The 23,306-nt window shown below is 40.5% G+C and overlaps 1 protein-coding gene across 4 annotated transcripts; it reads left to right on the top strand.

The window, feature by feature from the left end:
- The first annotated feature begins 2,208 nt into the window (after window positions 1–2,208).
- On the top strand, window positions 2,209–16,694 carry LOC310820844 (SLAM family member 7-like). Of its 4 annotated transcripts, none has more exons than XM_083692653.1 (6): window positions 2,209–2,396; window positions 4,847–5,149; window positions 5,292–5,567; window positions 5,691–5,807; window positions 14,468–14,544; window positions 14,947–16,694. In XM_083692653.1, the coding sequence occupies exons 1-6, from the start codon at window positions 2,369–2,371 to the stop codon at window positions 15,067–15,069; spliced, it is 924 nt and encodes a 307-aa protein (XP_083548779.1). In that variant the 5' UTR covers window positions 2,209–2,368; the 3' UTR covers window positions 15,070–16,694. The 4 variants fall into 4 exon arrangements, with proteins under 4 accessions (XP_083548779.1, XP_083548782.1, XP_083548781.1 ...); XM_083692656.1 differs by lacking the exons at window positions 14,468–14,544; window positions 14,947–16,694 and adding exons at window positions 6,412–6,479; window positions 6,641–7,386; XM_083692655.1 differs by lacking the exons at window positions 2,209–2,396; window positions 4,847–5,149; window positions 5,292–5,567; window positions 5,691–5,807 and adding exons at window positions 10,257–10,442; window positions 13,194–13,496; window positions 13,639–13,914; window positions 14,038–14,148 and having other exon boundaries at window positions 14,950–16,694.
- The last annotated feature ends 6,612 nt before the right edge of the window (window positions 16,695–23,306 follow it).

The following is a 23,306-nucleotide window of genomic DNA, read 5'->3' as shown; positions in this document are numbered from 1 at the left end:
AATTATTGATTGGTTGATTGATTCTTCAGTGGACGCTACTGTATATTTGCCAGAGACTTCTAACAATCAAATTCTCTCTCTTTCTCTCTCTCTCTCCCTTCCTCCCTCTCTCCCTCTCCAACTCCCCCTCCCCCTCACACAACACAAACACTTCCCTGCGGCCGGTTCAGAGATGGGAAAAGGGACTTGTGTGGTATATGGAGTGTGGAGCAGAATAAACACTGACATTCACCACCAGGTGGAGCTGAAGCATTGATGGTTAGAGAGCTCTGTATCTCTCTGAACATGTGAGGAGTATTGCAGGGAGAGAGAGAGAGAGAGAGAGACAGAAACAGAGAGAGAGAGAGAGAGAGAGAGAGAGAGAGAGAGAGAGACAGAAACAGAGAGAGAGAGAGAGAGAGAGAGAGAGGGAGAGAGGGAGGGAGAGAGACCAACATGAACAACTCTCCTGGACTGATCTATCAGCGCTACTTTGTCACTATGGTACCTGTCTCTATGCATCATTATTATTGCTTGAGTGAAGCCAAGCTAAATTAATGATTATCTGTGTGTGTGTGTGTGTGTGTGTGCGGTGTGTGTGTGTGTGTGTGTGTGTGTGTGTGTGTGTGTGTGTGTGTGTGTGTGTGTGTGTGTGTGTGTGTGTGTGTGCATGCATGTGTTACAGCCAATGGTGCCACACCTGTACTGTACCAGCTGACGACTGGTAGGCAAGGGCCACTCGGCAACCACACTAACCTTGGCGGGGTCCATCTGAATGCTGTCTCTTGAAATGATGAAACCCAGGAAAGCTACCGTGGAGGTGTTTCTGACCTTTATTACAATGTATTTTTGAAAGGAGCATAAATAAGATGAGTTTGAGAAAATAATGTTAATGACAGCGAAGCTGGTGTGAATGTGGGTCATGTGAATGGGAGTGTTTTTCCTGGTGGCCATCTTTTTACTCTCCAAGCTAAATATGTTGAAGGTTACTCACAGCCGACACTACATTTCTTGAATAAAGTCACTGTGTAAACACCTCCACCACATTTGCATGTGATCATAAACCATGAGTTTAGTTTTTTGAGTTTCTCACTTTTTATGTAGTTCCTTTTATCATATAACTGAGCATTGTTTTTTGTAATCGCTGTTACATCATTACTGAACCACAGCACTAAAGGACTCATGTCGATGACTTAAGTGTCTGTTTATAAAGCACAAGCCATGTCCTCAAAATGTGCAGCTTTATAAAGTAACATGTCTTCCATGCATGCTTTAACACCTTCATTGAATCTGTTATTTGGTGTTTGACACTTGGCATATGTGGTTATGCTATCTGGCAGAGATAGGGTCACTCTCCCTCCATGACCTGTTCTTGTTCTCATCTCTCCTCTGCAGGCCTCACCACATCCTGTCTCACTCTGAGACCGAAGTAGAGACCCTCAACGTGCATATCTCCATCACTACACTTTTAAACCCTCAAATAAAAAATGGTCTGATACACAGTTCATCAGCATGCCTTTGCACGGCTTACAGTATGAGTCTATGAAGCACTACATGCTCTTCTTGCACGTGTTCTTGTGTATTTCACAGCGAGATGGATGGGAGGTTCAGTAAAGGATAGTTTCAAGCCATTTTATATCACAATCGCATCTCTCTGCTCTCCTGTGTCTGTGTAAGCCGACCACACTGTACTGCCTCGCTAAAACCACTTCCCCCTCTTAACCTTTTTGCAGGGCAACACAGGGAGGGTCAGTGGCAGGAGACGAGAGGCCAAGCTCCCCAAACAGCCTCCTTCAGGGAGGACCTGACCATGCTGACTGACTCCAGACAAAAGCCTATTCTTTGCTGGTAAGTTGGCATTTGAATATATTAGTGGCTGTTTAATGGCTGTTTAGATAAGTACCCCAGTGCCTCTGTTATTATCTCTTTTCACTACCCTGCTCCATGCTGCACCATGCTGCCAACCATACATCAACCACACAGTATGAGATGTATACGGTATAGCGCAAGACCCAAAGACGCTTTACAAAAAAATGTGGACAGAACATCTTGCTCTTGCTGTTACTATAATTTCTCCAGCTCTCCACCACAGAATGTGACGTTGATGGTGGTGGTCTGGTTCCTGATGGGGTTGGCAGCCAGACAGCTGTTGATGTAGTTGTAGTCCTCTCCCACGTCCACCAGTGGGAGATACAGTTTGGTGACTCTCCCCTCTCCTCTGTACCAGGAGAGTGACTGAAGAGCTTGTTGCTGTGGGAGTTGATGAAGAAGACGAGCTTTATTGTTTTATAATGGGAATGCTATTAATTAATCTAATTATTAATTATTAATCTTAGTAGGAGTGTTTCATCTCCTATTACAGGATTAGATGGTTTTTCGACGTTGAAGAATGAAGTGGATTCTGCTATGTTTTGTTGGTACGTGCGTCTTATATTTGCTCAACGGTGCAGCTTATCCAGTAGCATTAATAGTATATTAGTATATACTACTAACTATATGTAGTAGGCCTATATTTGGTTGCTCCCTAGCCCCATAAGTCCCTATTGTACTGGGTCTGGTTGCTACTATACCATACAATATGTTCAGGTATTAGTCAAGCTGAAGGGACACAATGGTAGAAAGATAATTATCGCACACTGTCACTTGAGCGGCGCTTTTTCGATAGTCGAATGGTGTTTTCCCAATTGTTTCTCCATGGAGAAATCATCAAATACATTACTGTTTAATTCTTAAAACCCTGACAGAACATTAATTCATTTATAAAGCTTTACGACACATCACCATGATGCGAACAAAGTGCATAATGCATCATAGCCCAACAACTTGTTATAAAATAGTAAAGTTGACAGTGCATTACAACACACAGTAGATGCAACTCAACACTACTGCAGGGCATTAGGCAAAAAACATGAACATTTGTATGAGGAATTACTGTACACCGGGAGATATGCAATCGTACGGTATAATGTATTTGTACCTCATAGAAAGTGTCGAAATATCTTTACGTCTTTTTCAATATGGTTTGTGTGAGAGTACTCTACTTTTTTTAACTTGGCTTTGTTGGACTGCTTCCTCATTGCAAATATCATTCATATCCCTCCTCCTGTTACAGAGACATCCTCTTGGATGTCCTGTTGGAGTGCACACCCACGTATTAAAAGAGAGGGAGAGAGAGAATGGGGCAGAGTGGAGTGAAGCTGTCTGAGGAGGAGAGGCATTTGTAGAAACTACAGTGAACATATACAATATACAGTATGTGACCCATTCTCCAAACAATTTGAGTAATCAAAAATATGACTCATTTCAATATTATTTGTTTCTCATTTGAATGTTGGGCAACTGACACTGAGTTCATAATTCATCCACCACCGTATTGTGAGATTATGGGCCTTCTCTCAGCAAATTCTGTAATTAACTTCATGGCACACCACCAAAGAGCTAGTGAGTTTATCACAAGTGTCTGGTCTAATTTTGGTCTCATTCCCTGGAATCAGTCACTGGAAATCCCCAGATTTGATCAGTATCCCTGAGGGACAGTTCCCATGCCCAGTGCCCATATGTAACCCAGTTGAGATGGTAAACGCACTCCTCTACTTGAAATACTCCACCTGTGCCATCAAGTTGCTGGTGGCATCGCTGGTCAACAATGGGTATTTAGTAAATTCATGTAAAAGAAGCATTTTGCTGCAAGTTGCAGTAAATCATATTTTCAGCATGACCTGATTAATTTTTCTTACTGTGTCTGTCAAGTAGTTTCAAATGAAAGAACTTATTTTTTGGGGTTGTTGTAGTGTAGTTAGTTATTAATCGTTGCTTAGCTGAAGCTGCTCAAATACAAAGATTCACATTGTTTCACACCAGGAAACAAAGAAAATGCTGTTTACACTTTATCTTCTAGTCTGCATAGTCTGTTCGGGTTGTTCCTGACCGTCAAGTGGGGGACATTGATGATCTATTTTTGATATTAGTTTATTCGAACAGTTAAAATCATCAGTAAAAATAAAACATTATTATCCCCAAGGAAAATGCATAGTCTGCATGTTCGGGTTGTTCCTGACTGTCAAGTGGGGGACATTCTTTTGGCCGACATGAACTTGCCTTCCTGGAATCATTTGTTGTCAGAAAATAGTTTTTTTTTTTAATCCCAACATATCCATGTACAGTAGGCCTACCATGCTAAAATTGTTTTCACAAAATAATCCCCTCTTGATGTTAGTGATTCAGAGTTGAACTTTCAGGTGGTATCCATTTTCCAAAGAGCTGACAAGCGACCATAAGTTCAAGATATAGGCTACCAAGGCTATTTCTCAAAAAAAAATATTCCTCAACATTTAAGGGAACAATTTATCCAAATTCAAATAAGATTGATCTTACCTCAAAAGCAAAATATATCCATTCTCTAAGGCATCTGTTGCAATCTGGTACACAGATAGCACTGCACTGACAAGATAACATTGTTAATCAGTTTTAATGTGAAAAATGTGGGAACCTGTGACAGGCTTTTACCACATAATGCAAACATCTGTCAGGTTCTTATTATGGGCCAACATTAATTTGTGTCTACATCAGTGTCTAATTTGTGTAAAGATATTTTTATATTTTATTTTCATATTTTTTGAAAGTAGCTTGATAGATAACCACATGTTTGAGTTGATATATACTGCACATACACTATACAGTACAGTGCTTTTGTTCTAGGGGTGCTGTAGAGTAACCATAAAGGTTGTTTACATTAGAAAACAGATTAACTAGATGTCGATGTCGGTCTATCTCTCATGTCTCATGTCAATCAAATCTCATCAGTGTCTATTGATCCTCCGGGACTAAACTAATTGCATAGACCTGATTGTTGTTGTGTGTCTTACAGAACTTTATTTGACTGCGGCCCAGCATGGCGGAGAGAGGATGACAGGCACTGTGGGAGGATCCATCACATTTCCTGTCCTAGTGCTGGATGATGGCTCTTTAAGATATGAGGGTATTGGGGTTATCGTAGTGTCGGGAGGGAACGCTGGTTCAGTCTTTAATAAAGGTTTTAAAGACAGACTTCAGTGGGACCAACAGACTGGGCAGTTCAGCATCAAACTACTCAAGACAAATGACTCAGGAACATATAAAGTGGAGAATCTGAACAAGCAAAATGCAGTTACATTTCAGGTCACAGTTTATGGTGCGTAATTAAAGGGCATTTCACATTTATATATGTTTTTGTTAGCACCAAGTTGTTACAGTTGCAGTCAATATCAAAATAATATTACAGAGATTTAGATGAATCGTATTGTTACATTCAATAGCAATTCCATCTTTTTCAGAGCCGGTGTCCAAGCCAGTGACATCACCACCAGTCAACAAGACATGTTCAGTGGTGTGCTCTGTGAAGAACGGGAGAGAGGTGACCCTGTCCTGGTACAGAGGAGAGGAGAGACTCAACCAGACCAGCAGTCCTGATCTCACCATTCTGACTCTCCCTCTGGAGACGAAGGACCATGATGGAGACACCTTCAGCTGTGTGGCTGCCAACCCAGTCAGCAAGGAGACTGTTGATGTCCAGAATGTGTGCAGGGCAGGTGGTCATATCAACAGTACAGGTACATGAAGCCTAAATGAATAGCTTGAATGACACTCGCTTAAAGCAGTATAGACCTACTGCATCTTGCCAAAGTTTGGCAATATTTCATAATGATTTATTCTTTTCTGTTTACCTACTTTAGGCAGTGAAGGGAGGACTCGTATAATCGTCATTATTGTAATGATGAGCACTTTGGTTGCCTCAGGAGTTGTTGGACGGGCCGTGTATCTGAAGTGGAAGAGAGATGGACACTCACAAGGTTGGTATTTATTTGTGAGAGGAGTTAGGTTAACATCCTGCACTGTTTTTTTTTTTAATTCAAAGATAGTACAGTATCAGAGATACTGATACATCCACATATGAGACATACAATGTACTCTGTAGTGATGTGGAAGATGTTACAATTTCTTTTTTGAAAAACACTCCCTGCGAAGTACAGTATGACTTTGTCTAAACCAAGGATCACACACTTGGTTGACAATTGACAGAGGTATTGAGACCAAGAAGATATGTTCCTTTATCACATATTGTTGTTCTAGTTCTACTAAAAGTAGTTTTTTGGGGTATTTTTGGGGTAAAAGCAGAAGATCTAAAACAGATACATGTATGCACCTACTGTACTGGCAGACACACACACACACACACACACAAGATTCAAGATTTTTTATTTGTCACTGTAAAATTTGTATACAGTGAAATGCAAAAGTGACAGTGCCACAGAGTAGTGCAACAATACAATACGTTTTAAAATAGAATAAAATAAAAATAGAAGTACTAAAAAATATACAGTATGGACAGTATAAACAGTATAAACAATATGAACACACACACTTCATATTGATTAATATTTGTCTTTTTTACAGGTTTGTCCTCATTGAAGACGGTTTGTTATGCGTCAGTGATCCCTTTTCATAACCAGTTTGAAAAACAGGTAAGCAATAAGTCATGCATTACTGGATATTCAACTCACTTACGACCAATCCATTCATTCAACAATTTTTTTGTTCGTTGTTGTTGGGACAGCAGGTGTGTATCAAACAACATGTTTGAAATATCCAAAGTCTCTCTCTCTCTCTCTCTCTCTGTCTCTAGGTGCAAAGTGAGAATACTGGGGTGTTCTATGGGTGCATCTTAACAGTCTGATGCTTTCGGTGCTTTTCTCCATCCCTCACCTGCACTGATGTGAAAGAGCTGGACTGGGAAATAACTGGCAAACATCCACCATATTGCTTTCATCTACCCTGTGTTCTAGATTAGAGCAGATGAAAAAGATGAACAATTTGGTTCTTCCAAAGGAGGGGACACCTGTGTGAATTATGTATTATTTGGGCAAATTAAGGTTATTGGAAGACTGCTGTAGTCGATGCAGTATTAAAATTGCACACACACACGTATATAACGTTATATGAACCTAATAGAAATATGCTAGTTCTTCTTTGATGCAGTTTGGAAAGCATTTATATTCGTATTATTATTAGTATTTTATTGTTCCTGCCATCTGTCCAAATGACTCCAGTATGCACATGTACAGTCATTCCAAGTCAACATTTTGAATATCTATTGTACAATGCACCCGTTTCCAGTATTAATGTCTGTTTCATAGATATGTAGCACAAATGTGACCATGCTGTTGCACAAGCTCACATGCATGTGTTTACCACAAGCTTTTGTGTTCGATGGTATTCTGTGTGTAAGTACAGAGCTTTTTGTACCGTTAACTGATTGCTGCTGAAAAGTGAAATTGCCCTATGAAAGAGTATGAATAATACTCTGAATACTTTGAATAATGTAATATATTGTATTGATTCTTATTTGATTATAATAATTTGTTTCACACAGACTCTGTCTCTGCTTCTTTATTGCCTGTTGCCTGACAGTTACTCTATGCTCTGTGCCTCTGGTGTCTTGTACTGTTTGTACAATTTCCACAATTGAAGTTCCGTTGAGGAAAAATAAGGTTATAAATTAAATTATTATTATTATTATTATTAATAAATGTGGTGTCATGACACATGACATGTATTGTCTTCATCATCCAAGGAAAATCTTCTTAAGAATGTATTTCTTTACATTAAAAGAAAAATATTATCTTGAGAAAATTACGTATGTAATTTCTTATGTCTGGGATTTACCATCCTTTTCAACACATCATCTATTAAAGGTGCAATCTGGTATTCAAACAACAACAAAATGGTCACCTTTGGTGAAAGCGGTGCACAAATAAAGCATCATTGCATCATTGAATGGTCAGATTGAATTATTGATTGGTTGATTGATTCTTCAGTGGACGCTACTGTATATTTGCCAGAGACTTCTAACAATCAAATTCTCTCTCTTTCTCTCTCTCTCTCCCTTCCTCCCTCTCTCCCTCTCCAACTCCCCCTCCCCCTCACACAACACAAACACTTCCCTGCGGCCAGTTCAGAGACGGGAAAAGGGACTTGTGTGATATATGGAGTGTGGAGCAGAATAAACACTGACATTCACCACCAGGTGGAGCTGAAGCATTGATGGTTAGAGAGCTCTGTATCTCTCTAAATATGTGAGGAGTATTGCAGGGAGAGAGAGAGAGAGAGGGAGAGAGAGAGAGAGAGAGAGGGAGACCAACATGAACAACTCTCCTGGACTGATCCACTCAGCGCTACTTTGTCACTATGGTACCTTAATGATTATCTGTGTGTGTGTGTGTGTGTGTGTGTGTGTGTGTGTGTGTGTGTGTGTGTGTGTGTGTGTGTGTGTGTGTGTGCGCATGCGTGCATGCATGTGTTACAGCCAATGGTGCCACTCCTGTACTGTACCAGCTGACGACTGGTAGGCAAGGGCCACTCGGCAACCACACTAACCTTGGCGGGGTCCATCTGAATGCTGTCTCTTGAAATGATGAAACCCAGGAAAGCTACCGTGGAGGTGTTTCTGACCTTTATTACAATGTATTTTTGAAAGGAGCATAAATAAGGAGCATAAATAAGATGAGTTTGAGAAAATAATATTAATGACAGCGAAGCTGGTGTGAATGTGGGTCATGTGAATGGGAGTGTTTTTTCTGGTGGCCATTTTTTTAATCTCCAAGCTAAATATGTTGTAGGTTACTCACAGCCGACACTACATTTCTTGAATAAAGTCACTGTGTAAACACCTCCACCACATTTGCATGTGATCATAAACCATGAGTTTAGTTTTTTGAGTCTCACTTTTTATGTAGTTCCTTTTATCCTATAACTGAGCATTGTTTTTTGTAATCGCTGTTACATCATTACTGAACCACAGTACTGAAGGACTCATGTCGATGACTTAAGTGTCTGTTTATAAACCACAAGCCATGTCCTCAAAATGTGCAACTTTATAAAGTAACATGTCTTCCATGCATGCTTTAACACCTTCATTGAATCTGTTATTTGGTGTTTGACACTTGGCATATGTGGTTATGCTATCTGGCAGAGATAGGGTCACTCTCCCTCCATGAGCTGTTCTTGTCTGCTCTCATCTCTCCTCTGCAGGCCTCACCACATCCTGTCTCACTCTGAGACCAAAGTAGAGACCCTCAACGTGCATATCTCCATCACTACACTTTTAAACCCTCAAATAAAAAATGGTCTGATACACAGTTCATCAGCATGCCTTTGCACGGCTTACAGTATGAGTCTATGAAGCACTACATGCTCTTCTTGCACGTGTTCTTGTGTATTTCACAGCGAGAGGGATGGGAGATTCAGTAAGGGATAGTTTCAAGCCATTTTACATCACAATCGCATCTCTCTGCTCTCCTGTGTCTGTGTAAGCCAACCACACTGTACTGCCTCGCTTAAACCACTTCCACCTCTTAACCTTTTTGCAGCAACCAATCATAACGCTTCTGCCCCAAGAATAGAGTTCGCTGCACTTCATGTCAACCTGCGTCTGTGTACACCGACCACACACATTTTCCAGTTCCAGTTAGACCCTGCTGCAAATCATTACCACATGATACCAGGTCAACATTTATGAGCACTTTAGCTGTCTAATGACAAATGTGTTTTACATCAATCATCATCTTGTCTCCATGAGGCAGTATCTTCTATTGCATTCATCCTCTCTCTAGACAACCTCTCAAAAACATGGGAGGAGAATTAGACCAGTGTGTTTTGAGAAGGAGGCAAGGAGTATTCAAGCAATAGAGGACAGACTATTGGGACACACCCATCATATCTCCTCCCAACACACCTGAGGCCACTCAGGTCATTAAGGCACTCACCTGGGTCCTCAGGGCAACACAGGGAGGGTCAGTGGCAGGAGACGAGAGGCCAAGCTCCCCAAACAGCCTCCTTCAGGGAGGACCTGACCATGCTGACTGACTCCAGACAAAAGCCTATTCTTTGCTGGTAAGTTGGCATTTGAATATATTAGTGGCTGTTTAGATAAGTACCCCAGTGCCTCTGTTATTATCTCTTATCACTACCGTCCTCCATGCTACACCATGCTGCCAACCATACATCAACCACACAGTATGAGATGTATACAGTATAGCGCAAGACCCAAAGACGCTTTACAAAAAGATGTGGACAGAACATCTTGCTCTTGCTGTTACTATAATTTCTCCAGCTCTCCACCACAGAATGTGAAGTTCAGCCAGACAGCTGTTGATGTAGTTGTAGTCCTCTCCCTCGTCCACCAGTGGGAGGCAAAGTTTAGCGACGCGACCCTCCCCTCCCATCTCCTCTGTACCAGGAGAGTGACTGAAGAGCTTGTTGTTGTGGGAGTTGATGAAGAAGACGAGCTTTATTGTTTCATAATGGGAATGCTATTAATTAATCTAATTATTAATTATTAATCTTAGTAGGAGTGTTTCATCTCCTATTACAGGATTAGATGGTTTTTCGACGTTGAAGAATGAAGTGGATTCTGCTATGTTTTGTTGGTACGTGCGTCTTATATTTGCTCAACGGTGCAGCTTATCCAGTAGCATTAATAGTATATTAGTATATACTACTAACTATATGTAGTAGGCCTATATTTGGTTGCTCCCTCGCCCCATAAGTTCCTATTGTAGTGGGTCTGGTTGCTACTATACCATATAATATGTTCAGGTAGTCAAGCTGAAGGGACACAGTGGTAGAAAGATAATTATCGCACACTGTCACTTGAGCGACGCTTTTTCGATAGTCGAATGGTGTTTTCCCAATTTTTTCTCCATGGAGAAATCATCAAATACATTACTGTTTAATTCTTAAAACCCTGACAAAACATTAATTCATTTATAAAGCTTTACGACACATCACCATGATGCGAACAAAGTGCATAATGCATCATAGCCCAACAACTTGTTATAAAATTGTGAAGGTGACAGTGCATTACAACACACAGTAGATGCGACTCGACACTACTGCAGGGCATTGGGCAAAAAACATGAACATTTGTATGAGGAATTACTGTACAACGGGAGATCGTACGGTATAATGTCTTTGTGCCTCATAGAAAGTGTCGAAATATCTTTACTTCTCAGTCTTTTTCAATATGGTTTGTGTGAGAGTACTCTACTTTTTTTAACTTGGCTTTGTTGGACTGCTTCCTCATTGCAAATATCATTCACATCCCTCCTCCTGTTACAGAGACATCCTCTTGGATGTCCTGTTGGAGTGCACACCCACGTATTAAGAGAGGGAGAGAGAGAACAGGGCAGAGTGGAGTGAAGCTGTCTGAGGAGGAGAGGCATTTGTAGAAACTACAGTGAACATATACAATATACAGTATGTGACCCATTCTCCAAACAATTTGAGTAATCAAAAATATGACTCATTTCAATATTATTTGTTTCTCATTTGAATGTTGGGCAACTGACACTGAGTTCATAATTCATCCACCACCGTATTGTGAGATTATGGGCCTTCTCTCAACAAATTCTGTAATTAACTTCATGGCACACCACCAAAGAGCTAGAGTGAGTTCATCACAAGTGTCTGGTCTAATTTTGGTCTCATTCCGAGCGTCACTGGAAATCCCCAGATTTGATCAGTATCCCTGTGGGACAGTTCCCATGCCCAGTGGACCATATGTAACCCAGTTGAGATGGTAAACGCACTCCTCAACTTGAAATACTCCACCTGTGCCATCAAGTTGCTGGCTTTTCAGTGGCATCGCTGCTTAACAATGGGTATTTAGTTAATTCATGTAAAAGAAGCATTTTGCTGCAAGTTGCAGTCAATCATATTTTCAGCATGACCTGATTCATTTTTCTTACTGTGTCTGTCAAGTAGTTTCAAATGAGTGAACTTATTTTTTGGGGTCAGTGTAGTGTAGTTAGTTACTAATCTTTGAGTGGTTGCTTAGCTGAAGCTGCTCAAATACAAAGATTCACATTGTTTCACACCAGGAAACAAAGAAAATGCTGTTTACACTTTATCCTCTAGTCTGCATGTTCGGGTTGTTCCTGACGGGCAAGTGGGTGACATTGATGATCTATTTTTGACATTAGTTTATTCGAACAGTTCCACTTCCATTCCTTTTCGAGGTTAATTTCATAAACTTCCCTTCATGAATCTGTTGTTATGGGTAGAAATGGAGAGCTGTTAATACAATATGCAATCCATGTACCATGCTAAATACTGTTTACTAAATATGATCCCCTATGTAACTCTTGACAAAATGCTGATGGTATTTGTTCTCATCAGCACTAACTTTTTAAAATATGTTTTTTTGAATGTCAGACCACTTTTTTTTTCGTTGTTGTGAAAAAAGGAATCCATTATACGCTAAGATATGATAATAAAATATTTATTTATTTATTTATTTTTATCCCCAAGGAAAATGCATAGTCTGCATGTTCAGTTGTTCCTGACCGTCAAGTGGGGGATATTCTTTTGGCCAACATGAACTTGCCTTCCTCAAATCATTTGTTGTCAGAAAATAAAAATTGTTTTCACAAAACATCCCCTCTTGATGTTAGTGATTCAGAGTTGAACTTTCAGGTGGTATCCATTTTCCAAAGAGCTGACAAGCGACCATAAGTTCAAGATATAGGCTACCAAGGCTATTTCTCAAAAAAATATATTCCTCAACATTTAAGGGAACAATTTATCCAAATCCAAATAAGATTGATCTTACCTCAAAAGCAAAATATATCCATTCTCTAAGGCATCTGTTACAATCTGGTACACAGATAGCACTGCACTGACAAGATAACATTGTTAATCAGTTTTAAGATGAAACCTATTTTTCAGTCTGTCAAAATCTGAATGCATTGAGCAAGCTGTGAATGTGATGAATGTTAAAAATGTGGGAACCTGTGACAGGCTTTTACCACGATACAAACATCTGTCATGTTATTATTATGGGCAAACATTAATTCGTGTCTACATCAGTGTCTAATTTGTGTAAAGATATTTTTATATTTTATTTTCATATTTTTTAAAAGGAGCTTGATAGATAACCACATGTTTGAGTTGATATATACTGCACATGCACTATACAGTACAGTGCTTTTGTTCTAGGGCTGCTGTAGAGTAACCATAAAGGATTAACTAGATGTCGATGTCGGTCTATCTCTCATGTCTCATGTCAATCAAATCTCACCAGTGTGTCTATTGATCCGTACAGTACGTCTCATTTCATTTCCTAGTTAAACGGGACTAAACTAATTGCATAGACCTGATTGTTGTTGTGTGTCTTGCAGAACTTTATTTGACTGCGGCCCAGCATGGCGGAAAGAGGATGACAGGCACTGTGGGAGGATCCATCACATTTCCTGTCCCAGTGCTGGATGATGGCTCTTTAGCATATGAGGGTATTGGGGTTATCGTAGTGTTTGGAGGGAACACTGGTTCAGTCTATAATGAAGGTTTTAAAGACAGACTTCAGTGGGACCAGCAGACTGGGCAGTTCAGCATCAAACTACTCAAGACAAATGACTCAGGAACATATAAAGTGGATAATCTGAAGAAGCAAACTGCAGTTACATTTCAGGTCACAGTTTATGGTGCGTAATTAAAGGGCATTTCACATTTATATATGTTTTTGTTAGCACCAAGTTGTTACAGTTGCAGTCAATATCAAAATAATATTACAGAGATTTAGATGAATCGTATTGTTACATTCAATAGCATTTCCATCTTTTTCAGAGCCGGTGTCCAAGCCAGTGACATCACCCCCAGTCAACAAGATATGTTCAGTGGAATGCTTTGTGGAAAACGGGAGAGAGGTGACCCTGTCCTGGTACAGAGGAGAGGAGAGACTCAACCAGACCAGAAGTCCTGATCTCACCATTCTGACTCTCCCTCTGGAGATGAAGGACCATGATGGAGACACCTTCAGCTGTGTGGCTGCCAACCCAGTCAGCAATGAGACTGTTGATGTCCAGAATGTGTGCAGGGCAGGTGGTCATATCAACAGTACAGGTACATGAAGCCTAAATGAATAGCTTGAATGACACTCGCTTAAAGCAGTATAGACCTACTGCATCTTGCCAAAGTTTGGCAATATTTCATAATGATTTATTCTTTTCTGTTTACCTACTTTAGGCAGTGAAGGGAGGACTCATGGAACCGTCATTATTGTTGTGATTGGCACTTTGGTTGCCTCTGGAATTGTTGGACTGGCCGTGTATTGGAAGAGAGATGGACACTCACAAGGTTGGTATTTATTTGTGAGAGGAGTTAGGTTAACATCCTGCACTGTTTTCTTTTTTCATTCAAGGATAGTCGCTAATTTAGCCTACTCAACAACCTGACTCAAACAGAGAGGAATGTGTTTCATGTTGGCTCGCTGGCTAAGGCTATCCAAGTACACACACACACACATACACACACACACACACACTCTGACGCCAAACTGAAATAGACTGGTACCATGACTAGAATGTTTTGGGTAAAACATGTACAATTGGTGTATATGTGCATCAGTTAGTCACGCCCACTCTTCACATTGACCCTCCTCTGTTTGTCTTCATAGATCCAGCCTCATCTGAAAGAGAGAAGGATGACATTTATTATGCAGAAGTTACTCACATTAGCCAGTTAGATACTCAGGTCAGTAAAATGTGGCTGGCTGACACACACTTTGATCTGCTCTCTATCTATCTTTTTTTGTTGCTCATTGTATTCTCAGTGAAGTGTGTGAACCCTTAGCTTGGTGTTGTAGCTACTCCCTGTAGCTTTGGGAATGCTTGTCGAAGTGCCCCTTCTGTGGCTGTGTTGAGTTACCTACTGTACTGCACAAACATAAGAATACTGTAAACCAGTGTCCTCATCTCTTTCTGGTAAGATGTTAAACAAAATGGGTGGTCCTCTTTCTCTTTTCTTTTCTGTTGCTTTCCTCCCCCACTCTCTGCACCGTTTTTATGTCTCCCTACTTGTCTCATCCCACTCACCACGCTGTCTTCTTCCTCTTCTTCTTTTTGTTTCTCTCTTCTTTTCTTTCTCTTTCTTCAGAAGCAGAGGGATACTGAACTGGATTCAGGTGGAGAAAACCCCAAACTCACGTCTGTGTACGATGAACTCCAGCTTAATCGTCTAGGAAACCAGGATGATGGAGCATCAGGTGGATTTTCCTGAGGCCTGAGGCATCTGTCATTAAAGACCCCCTCCAGTCAAAACATTTCAAGATGAAAATCCATGTTTTAAGTATAAGTATATCAATATACAACCATTTTGGTCCGAAGTAAGCACACCCTTTTTTAGAAACTGGTAACACCGCCCTCAAATAGTAGTTTGTTGTGTTGTCACTGTGCCCACAAGGCTGGTAATGAAAGGTCTCGTCCTCACTCACGTATCCTCTGCTAATAAGTTAACACAGCTGGCATATGGCTATCTTAGCTGAAAGCAACAGCCAGTGCTGTGTATAATTCATCCACCAATCGGTTGCCAAGAGGAATAAATTGCGTTTGCATTTCATAGTCATAAACTCATGCTGTATCTGAGCAGCTATGTATCATTGGAATCACAGTTACGATGGTACATGTATTATCCAGATAGCATGAGGAAAACATATAATTCTAAAAAACATAAACATATTGTCAACCTATTGATAACAACTCACATGAGAATGGATAAAACAATTATGCGCATGTACTCTACCTTCAAAGGTTCACAAACGGGGTCCAGCAGTCTGTATTGTCCTCCGTCCCGTATGTTTCTCCTCTCTATTAACTCCTGTCTGGATAATTGTCAATAAAATACTCAATAGTGCCAGGTTTATGTTTAGCAACAGGGAGTCAAAGTAAAGGTCTGAAGTAGTTAGCTAGTAAGCTGGTTATCAGAACTGGCGACAGAAATTGATGCTTGCTTTATTTGAATAAGCCACAACTCACCATTGGGCTTCATCCTATCCTGCAGGGCTCTACCTGTCCCAGTGATTATGCATTTTTCAAAGGTTTTCCCATTCAGTTTCAGACTCAGGCTCATAGATGTATTGGTGAAAATGTCTAGCTGGATGCTTTTGTGTTAGCCATTGTGTTAGATCGCTCAACCATCATTTCATGTGGTTTTGTTTTGGTTCTGGTGCAGGGCTGAGCCGTGACCGGTCCTGTCAGCCAATCAGGGCTGTGGAACATGAATATTCATGGTTGACTTAAACACACCAACAGAGGCAGACAATCTATTTCTAAGACAAATAGAGGCTTGGGAAAACAAATAATAAACATACTTACTGACGATTTCTTAGAAATTAAACCTTGGTTTATTAGATGCTCAGGAATGATTAAAAATGTAATTTAAACCAACTGGAGTGCGGCTTTAAAAAATAAATACAACTGTTTGTTCACTCTATATTGGACCCCTTTTCCCTGATACACTTTTACATCGAGTCTACAAACAGTTTTATTCATGCTAATGTGAGTTTTTATCTGTTGTTTGACAATGTGTTTATGAATGGCTTAAACTTTGCATTGCTTTTTTTTTTTTTTTTGTAGTTTATAGACCTGTGTTATATTGTATTGCTGATTTGATTGATTGTTGTTGACTGTTGTTGAGCCAGAAGCAAGGTCCGAAAGCATTTCACTGTCAATTACGGCTTTATGTGATATAAAATTTGATTTGATCATCTATTCACTGTTTCCCATGTAGGAATGAACAGACTTTTTAATGACTGAATATGTGAAAGTGTGATTATTTTTTTTTTTTTAAATTAAATTTTTTACTTGTACTCAATAAATGAAGGATAATCAGAGTATGAAGTTTAACATTAGTTTCACTGGGTTTTTGGCACCAGGCAGTTCTCCACATGGTTTACCCGGCTTCAAAATCTCTCGGCAGGATTGCTCCCCTGGTATTGATGGGTCTTCAGATCTCACTGCTACCTGGGTCTGGAGATAAAACCCTGAAACTTCTCAAGAAGGGTGAGAGAACCACATCCCCATCTGTCTCTCTCTCTCACCCTCACCGTCTCTCTCTCACCCTCACCTTCTCTCTCTTTCTCCCTCACCATCACCCCCCCCCCCCCCCCCCCTTCTCTCTTTTTTCTTTTTCTCTCTCTCTCACACACACACACACACACACACACCATTGGGGGTACAGTACAACCAAGGGTGCATACCCCAAATTGGGTATCGCCTTGTATTGACCTCTTCATCCCCTTGTACACGTTTCTCTATTGTAAAAAAATAAATAAAATATATATATATATATATTAATAATTATTCCTATAATAATAATTATTCTTCTAGTGTTGTGACTGCCAATAGCCCCTGGTCCTAGCATAGATTACTTAGACAAATGTGTTTGTTGTCAGGATAAAGGCCTCTGCTAAATGCCATAAATGTAAATGTAATGTAAATGTATTTTATCAAAAAATATAAAACACTGTTTAAAATTCCTGGTGATGGTGAGTTTGTAAAAGAGTCCACATGAATATTACTGTTCTCTGTCAAATGCTGAATGTTTAATTCAGCCTGTTTTTAATAATTAAGCAGGTTGAAAATGTCGTCTGCAGTCGATTGTAAAGCTCATTTCCTGCATTTGTATGCAATTGCATGGCACCTGCAAAAGCAGGTCATTTAGAGGACAGCAAAAACAATGAAAATAATTGAGCAATTATTAAGTGCACTCCTTGAGTGCACATTCTTGCTACTGTATGCTTATATCTGTGCTGTTTTGTTTAGTGCAAGATCACTAAGCACCTCCCCTTTTTTCTCACCTCTAGATCCATGTCAAAAAACTACATAATTTACTATTGTGCAGGACAGTTGTATTAGCAGAGGCGACATGACGTAGCTTGATTGTTTCATTAATGTCAGGGCAGGCTGGTGGAGGTAAAAATTGGAGGACGGGCCCACACATGTTTGATACCATTCCCTATTCCATTCCATGCATTACAATGAGAATGTTCTCCGATTTCTACCTCCACCAGCCTCCCCTGTGCTATGTAATGGTAATGTTAGTGGGGGTGTGCACCTCCGTTTCAGGATTAGATGGAGTTATCAAGTAAATCAATTTTAAAGTCAGGTTGAAACACAACAATGTAACCCAGACAAATAGAGCCTATTAATAATGCACTTCAGGTATTATGAAATGACTTAAATAAATAGAATGATCCTTAAAATAAGTCGTAATTTAGTACTAAATATTAGACGCTAAAAGGAAGAAGAATATACAATGATTAAGAGAAGCTAAAATCTGTAAAAGATAAGATGATATATTCATGGTTAAAAAGTGGAAATGGTATTTCATGTAAGAACTTGGAAAGGTGATTTGTGGATGACGTCATTATTATTTCGTAGTATTTCATTAGTTTTTGCATAATTGAGAAACTATTCAATCAACCAATGAGAAACCTAGACTCGTTGTGAGTTAACCAATCAGAAGTGTAGATCCGCCCTATTCCTCGTTTGATCAATCGTTGGAAAAATCACGTCGCTCTTTCTTTTCCGTGTTAGTTCTCGTATTAATCAGATCTGTGTGTACTGTGCGCTGAAGATTCCTGCCACGCGTGTGAATAAATGCTTTAAAAGTAATTTTCCTTCGCAACATCTGCTTAGAACTACTTCCTTCCATATTTGAGAATATAAAAGACGAGCGTTACTTTGACAAGCGTCGAAGGAACTGGAGTGTGGAGTGGCATAGCTCCGCTAGCAGATAGCCTCATAGCTAACAAAGTTATCTAGGAGTTGCTCAGTTTTTCAAAGACATACGAGCCTTCCGCGAACCCACGATCTCCGAAACACCCTTCTACAGTTCCTGTTCCAAGCTGCTGTAACCTTGGAAGATTTCCCTTGGTGAGTCCGTATTTTTTCATTATATTAGCAGCGTTAGTCACAAACTAACGTGACGATAGCAATAGCATTCAATGGTTAGTACCGCCAACATATGCCTTGCTAATGTGAAGTTAAATTAGCTGACTCCAGCTAATGATACAGTGTCTCCGGTTTAAACTGAGCTAAAGCATTGGAATTAAATGAATATTCGGTTGAGTGAATACTAGTATTCAGTGGAAAGAGAAATGACACTTGAATTGATATGGAATTGAAATATGAATAAATTAGAAAGGAGATTACAATGAAATAAACATGTTGAATTGTATAGACACTGAGAGACAATATCCATTTACATTTTACATTCATGGCATTTAGCAGACGCCTTTATCCAAAGCGACTTACAACAATACATTTGTTCAAGTAAGTGAATCATCTATCCAACAGTCATCATAAGACAAAGTAAAAAATGCTCACTCCAGGGGCAGTCGTAATGCCAGTAGGCTATTATTATATATAATAATGTATTTTATTAGCAGGAGAGAACTTGTACAGGGGGGTAGCAGGGGAGAAGAGGTCTCGGGGTTAGGATTAGTATGGGGGGGGTAGTGAGGGTGAAGCTGTCTTTAGGAGGGACTGTTAAGATGTAGCTTGAAGAGATGGGTTTTCAATCTACGGCGGAAGATCGGAAGTGACTCTGTAGTCCTGACAGTAGTGGGAAGCTCATTCCACCAGCGGGGCGCCAGGACAGTGAAAAGCCGTGACCGAGTAGCGCGGCCACTGCATCCACGTAGAGGCGGCAGTGCCAGGCGGGCAACCCAGGTGGAGGAGTGGAGTGATCTTGCAGGGGTTTGGGGGCTGACCATTGCTTGCAAGTAGGGAGGGGCTGTTCCCTTTGCTGCCCGGTAGGCGAGCACCAGGGTCTTGAATTTGATTTGCTGCTACCGGGAGCCAGTGGAGGGTGCGGCGGAGGGGCGTGACATGGGAGAATTTGGGGAGATTGAACAGCAGACGAGTGGCAGCGTTCTGGATGAGCTGCAGAGGCCTGATGGAGCAGGCGGGGATAGTGTTTTAGAGAAAGGGAGTGAATGTTATCCAGAGTAAATTCCAGAGTAAGAGAAGCAGGCACATTAGCGCTCATTAGAAAGGCAACCTCAGAAATATGTCCTTGTGTGAAGGATCAGGCCATTAATCAACTGTCTGGACTTGTTATATTGACTCAGAGGTAATGAGATGAAGAGAGGCAGTGGCCTTGTGTACAGTTCTGCTATCTGCTTCCATACTGTACAGTGGCCTAGTGTACAGTACTGCTATCTGCTTCCATACTGTACAGTGGCCTATTGTTCATACTATCTCATTTGTTAACAGACTTCCTCTTCCTCTTTGAGGTCAGACAGTTAAATGGTTAAATGTCTCATACTTCCCTTGTAACATGCAATGTAACACGTACGCACGCACACACACACACACACACACACACACACACTCACATTGACCCTCCTCTGTTCGTCTTCATAGATACAGCGTCGTCTGAGAGAGAGCAGGATGAAGTTCTTTATGCAAACGTTACTGTCATCAATCAGAAAGTAAAATGCGACTGACGGACACACACACACACACATAAACGCGCATGCACGCACACACACAGGTAAACTGCATAGAATCTTTACTCTTTCAGCAGTCTTTGGCATCCCAGCCCTCATAGTGAAGAACCCTGGTAAAACCCACATATGCTCATGTTCCCCCCCACAATGTGCAGCACACTCATCGTAATGCCTTTGAGCTGCTCTCTATCTGCCTTTTTCAGTTGTTTATTGTATTTGCAGTCAAGAACCTTTAGCTTGGCATTGTAGCTACTACTCCAGCTTTGGGAATGCTTGTAGAAATGCTCTCCAGGCTTGGAGGCTGTGTTGAGTTACCTCATGTATTGCAGAAATATGAGAATAAGGCGTCACTGTCCTCTTATTTCTCCCTCTGGCAAGATGTTAAACAAAATGGGTGATTCTGTTCCGTTTTCTGTTGCTCTCCCCCTCCCCCTCTGCCCATTTTCCATGTCTCCCTCCCTGTCTCTCCCTGCTTGTCTCACCCCACTCACACACTGTCTTCTTCTTTTTCTCTTTGTTTCTCTTGTTTCTCTAAACCTTTTATATGTACAGCATGTGATGCTCTTCGGTGAATAAACATAGTTTAATACAGAGTTTTTAAGTCAAAAGTATCTCTCTCCAGGAGCAAAGGGATATGCCACGACTAGATTCAGGTGGAGAGAACCCCAAGCTGACAATGGTGTCAACTCAAGTTACATTGTCTCGGAGACCATGGTGATTTTGTCACTTCATGAGGGAGATTTTCTGAGGCTGTAGGGTTGTTGTTTTTCCTTCTGTTTGTTGGAATATATTCAATTGGAAGCTTTGTTACAGTAAATGTGAACGTGCTCTGGAGCAGTTTTATTGGTAATTTAGAGTTTGCATACATAATTGTGGGTGAAGTCCAATATTAACATACGGTATCTGAGAGGGCGGGACCCTTTAGGGGCACTTCCCTGCCATTGGCCCTTACAGGCCTGTTAATAGATCTTCAGCCAGTCTCACATGATGAGCGATATGTAATATATAGCAATATCTAGTGAACCGAATATAGCTGAATATTACTGAAAGGGAACTATGTTCATCTCAGTCGTGTACGTTTCATACATGACTGTATGTATTTTATGTATGTGTTCAATTTTGTGTGTATTAGACAATGCATACTACAGTATATTGACGGTTTAATTTTTAAAACTGCTTTATGAAGCTGACCTTTTGTAAATGGTTCTTTCCTGCCTGCAGCTGCTCCAGGCTCACCCTCATGTTCTGTATTTTATGGTGACAGATTAGAAACACCTGCAAACTGTTGTCAGTTAAAACACTCATTACAATATTTGAAGAACAAGCAGCATGGACTGAGGGTTATCTGCATGTGATGTATGATGTAACCTTTAGTGTTAAACAGTGCTAAACTTTGATGTCAAATTATATCAAATAAATAGCCTTAAATGTAATTGTCTGTACAACCTACCCTGTACAGTAAATAACTTCTCTGTCTCGGATGCTTTCTCTGAATTAAGATTTACTGTTATTAGTGAGGCGCAAAGTTGTCTGTATTTATCTCAAAATGTTATCTTATTTTGTTTTCAATTTCCCCTCATTTTGATTGAAGATGACGTCAAGTGTGCCATGGGATCAGTGGTTGCCATAGTTATGGTTTTCTGTGTCTGGAACTATGGAAATGTTTGAAAGTAGAGTACAGTAGCACTGTGAGTCCATCCTCCGATGAGCCCGTCCTGCAATTTCTACCTTCACTGGCCTCCCCGTACAGTAGATACAAATATATCAGTGTGACTGTGCCTATGGTCTCACAGTAGAAAAGAGCTTGCCGGCACAGCCACAGACAGTAGTCAGCAAACAAGAATGTGCGGCATGTTGTATTAGGAAACCACAGAAGAGTCTAAACAAGGACAGACAGTTAGTCAAGTGCCTGGGTATCTCCCTGGTTATGCACTCTCACCATAGACACCCTGAGAAACAGAGGAAAAAGCAGTTCAGTTCTTACATACACGAGCGCACACGCACACGCACACACACACACACAGATAATTATTAATTCAGCTTGGCTTCACTCAAACAATAATAATGATGCATAGAGACAGGTACCATAGTGACAAAGTACAGAGTTGTTCAGTTGGTGACAGTTGGTCTCTTTCTCTCTAAATCAATAGCTAAGTAAATAAACTCCAGCTTCATCGCCTGGCTGTCTCCAGTGGTGTTGACCCAGCAGGAGAAAAAACAGGAAGTCATTATGAGGATTGCCCAATCTGAAACTAGAAAGATGTTTCCTCCGTCATGTTCTCCCAAGTTTCATTTCAGTAGGGTTAGGGTTAATGCCTTTTTCACTGCACATGCTTTGGTGCCAAACTGCTTATTCTGAATAAGATGGCAAGCACAGTACGTGTACATATTGTGCATGTTGGCTCTATCAGTTAAAACAGCTGTGTGTACACATTGTAAAAGCAGTGTGCTGAACAGATGGCTCTTTGTAATTACAGTACAGGTTCCATAACGGCGGTACCCCCCCCCCCCCCCCCCCTTCCTCAAACAATAGATTCACGCGATCTGACGTGAGACAATGCTTTGTTTCGATTTCTGTCAGACATGAGATGAAACCAATTAACTCACCCAAAGTTACCTAGCTACGCCCTTGCTCCATCTAGTGGTAGAAAGTGTGTATCAGGATGCATACTGCATTATTATATTATTTTATCTGTGTTTATTTAAAGGTGCAGAATTTAACATTCAAGCTTTCTAAAAGCTACCTAATAGTTGTTATGACAATGTTTAATCGGTAGTGATCAGGGAATGAGATCCCTTTGAGAAGTTTATTTTTTTTAAACTATTTTCTCAGAACTATGCATTTCATTCAAGTGTGTGTGGCCTCTCAAGTTAACAAAGTGCTAAATAACCAGCTTTGGAGAGGTTAGAAGGTCTATTTACCTGTTCATGTGAATGTTTTTATTGTTTATAGAGCAGCACTGGGAGTCCATGACAATTTTCCTTGGGGATGATAATGTTT

Source organism: Argentina silus, assembly GCF_951799395.1.
Source record: "Argentina silus genome assembly, chromosome: 21".
Classification (NCBI taxonomy): domain Eukaryota; kingdom Metazoa; phylum Chordata; class Actinopteri; order Argentiniformes; family Argentinidae; genus Argentina; species Argentina silus.
This window is presented reverse-complemented; position numbering and strand designations above follow the sequence as displayed.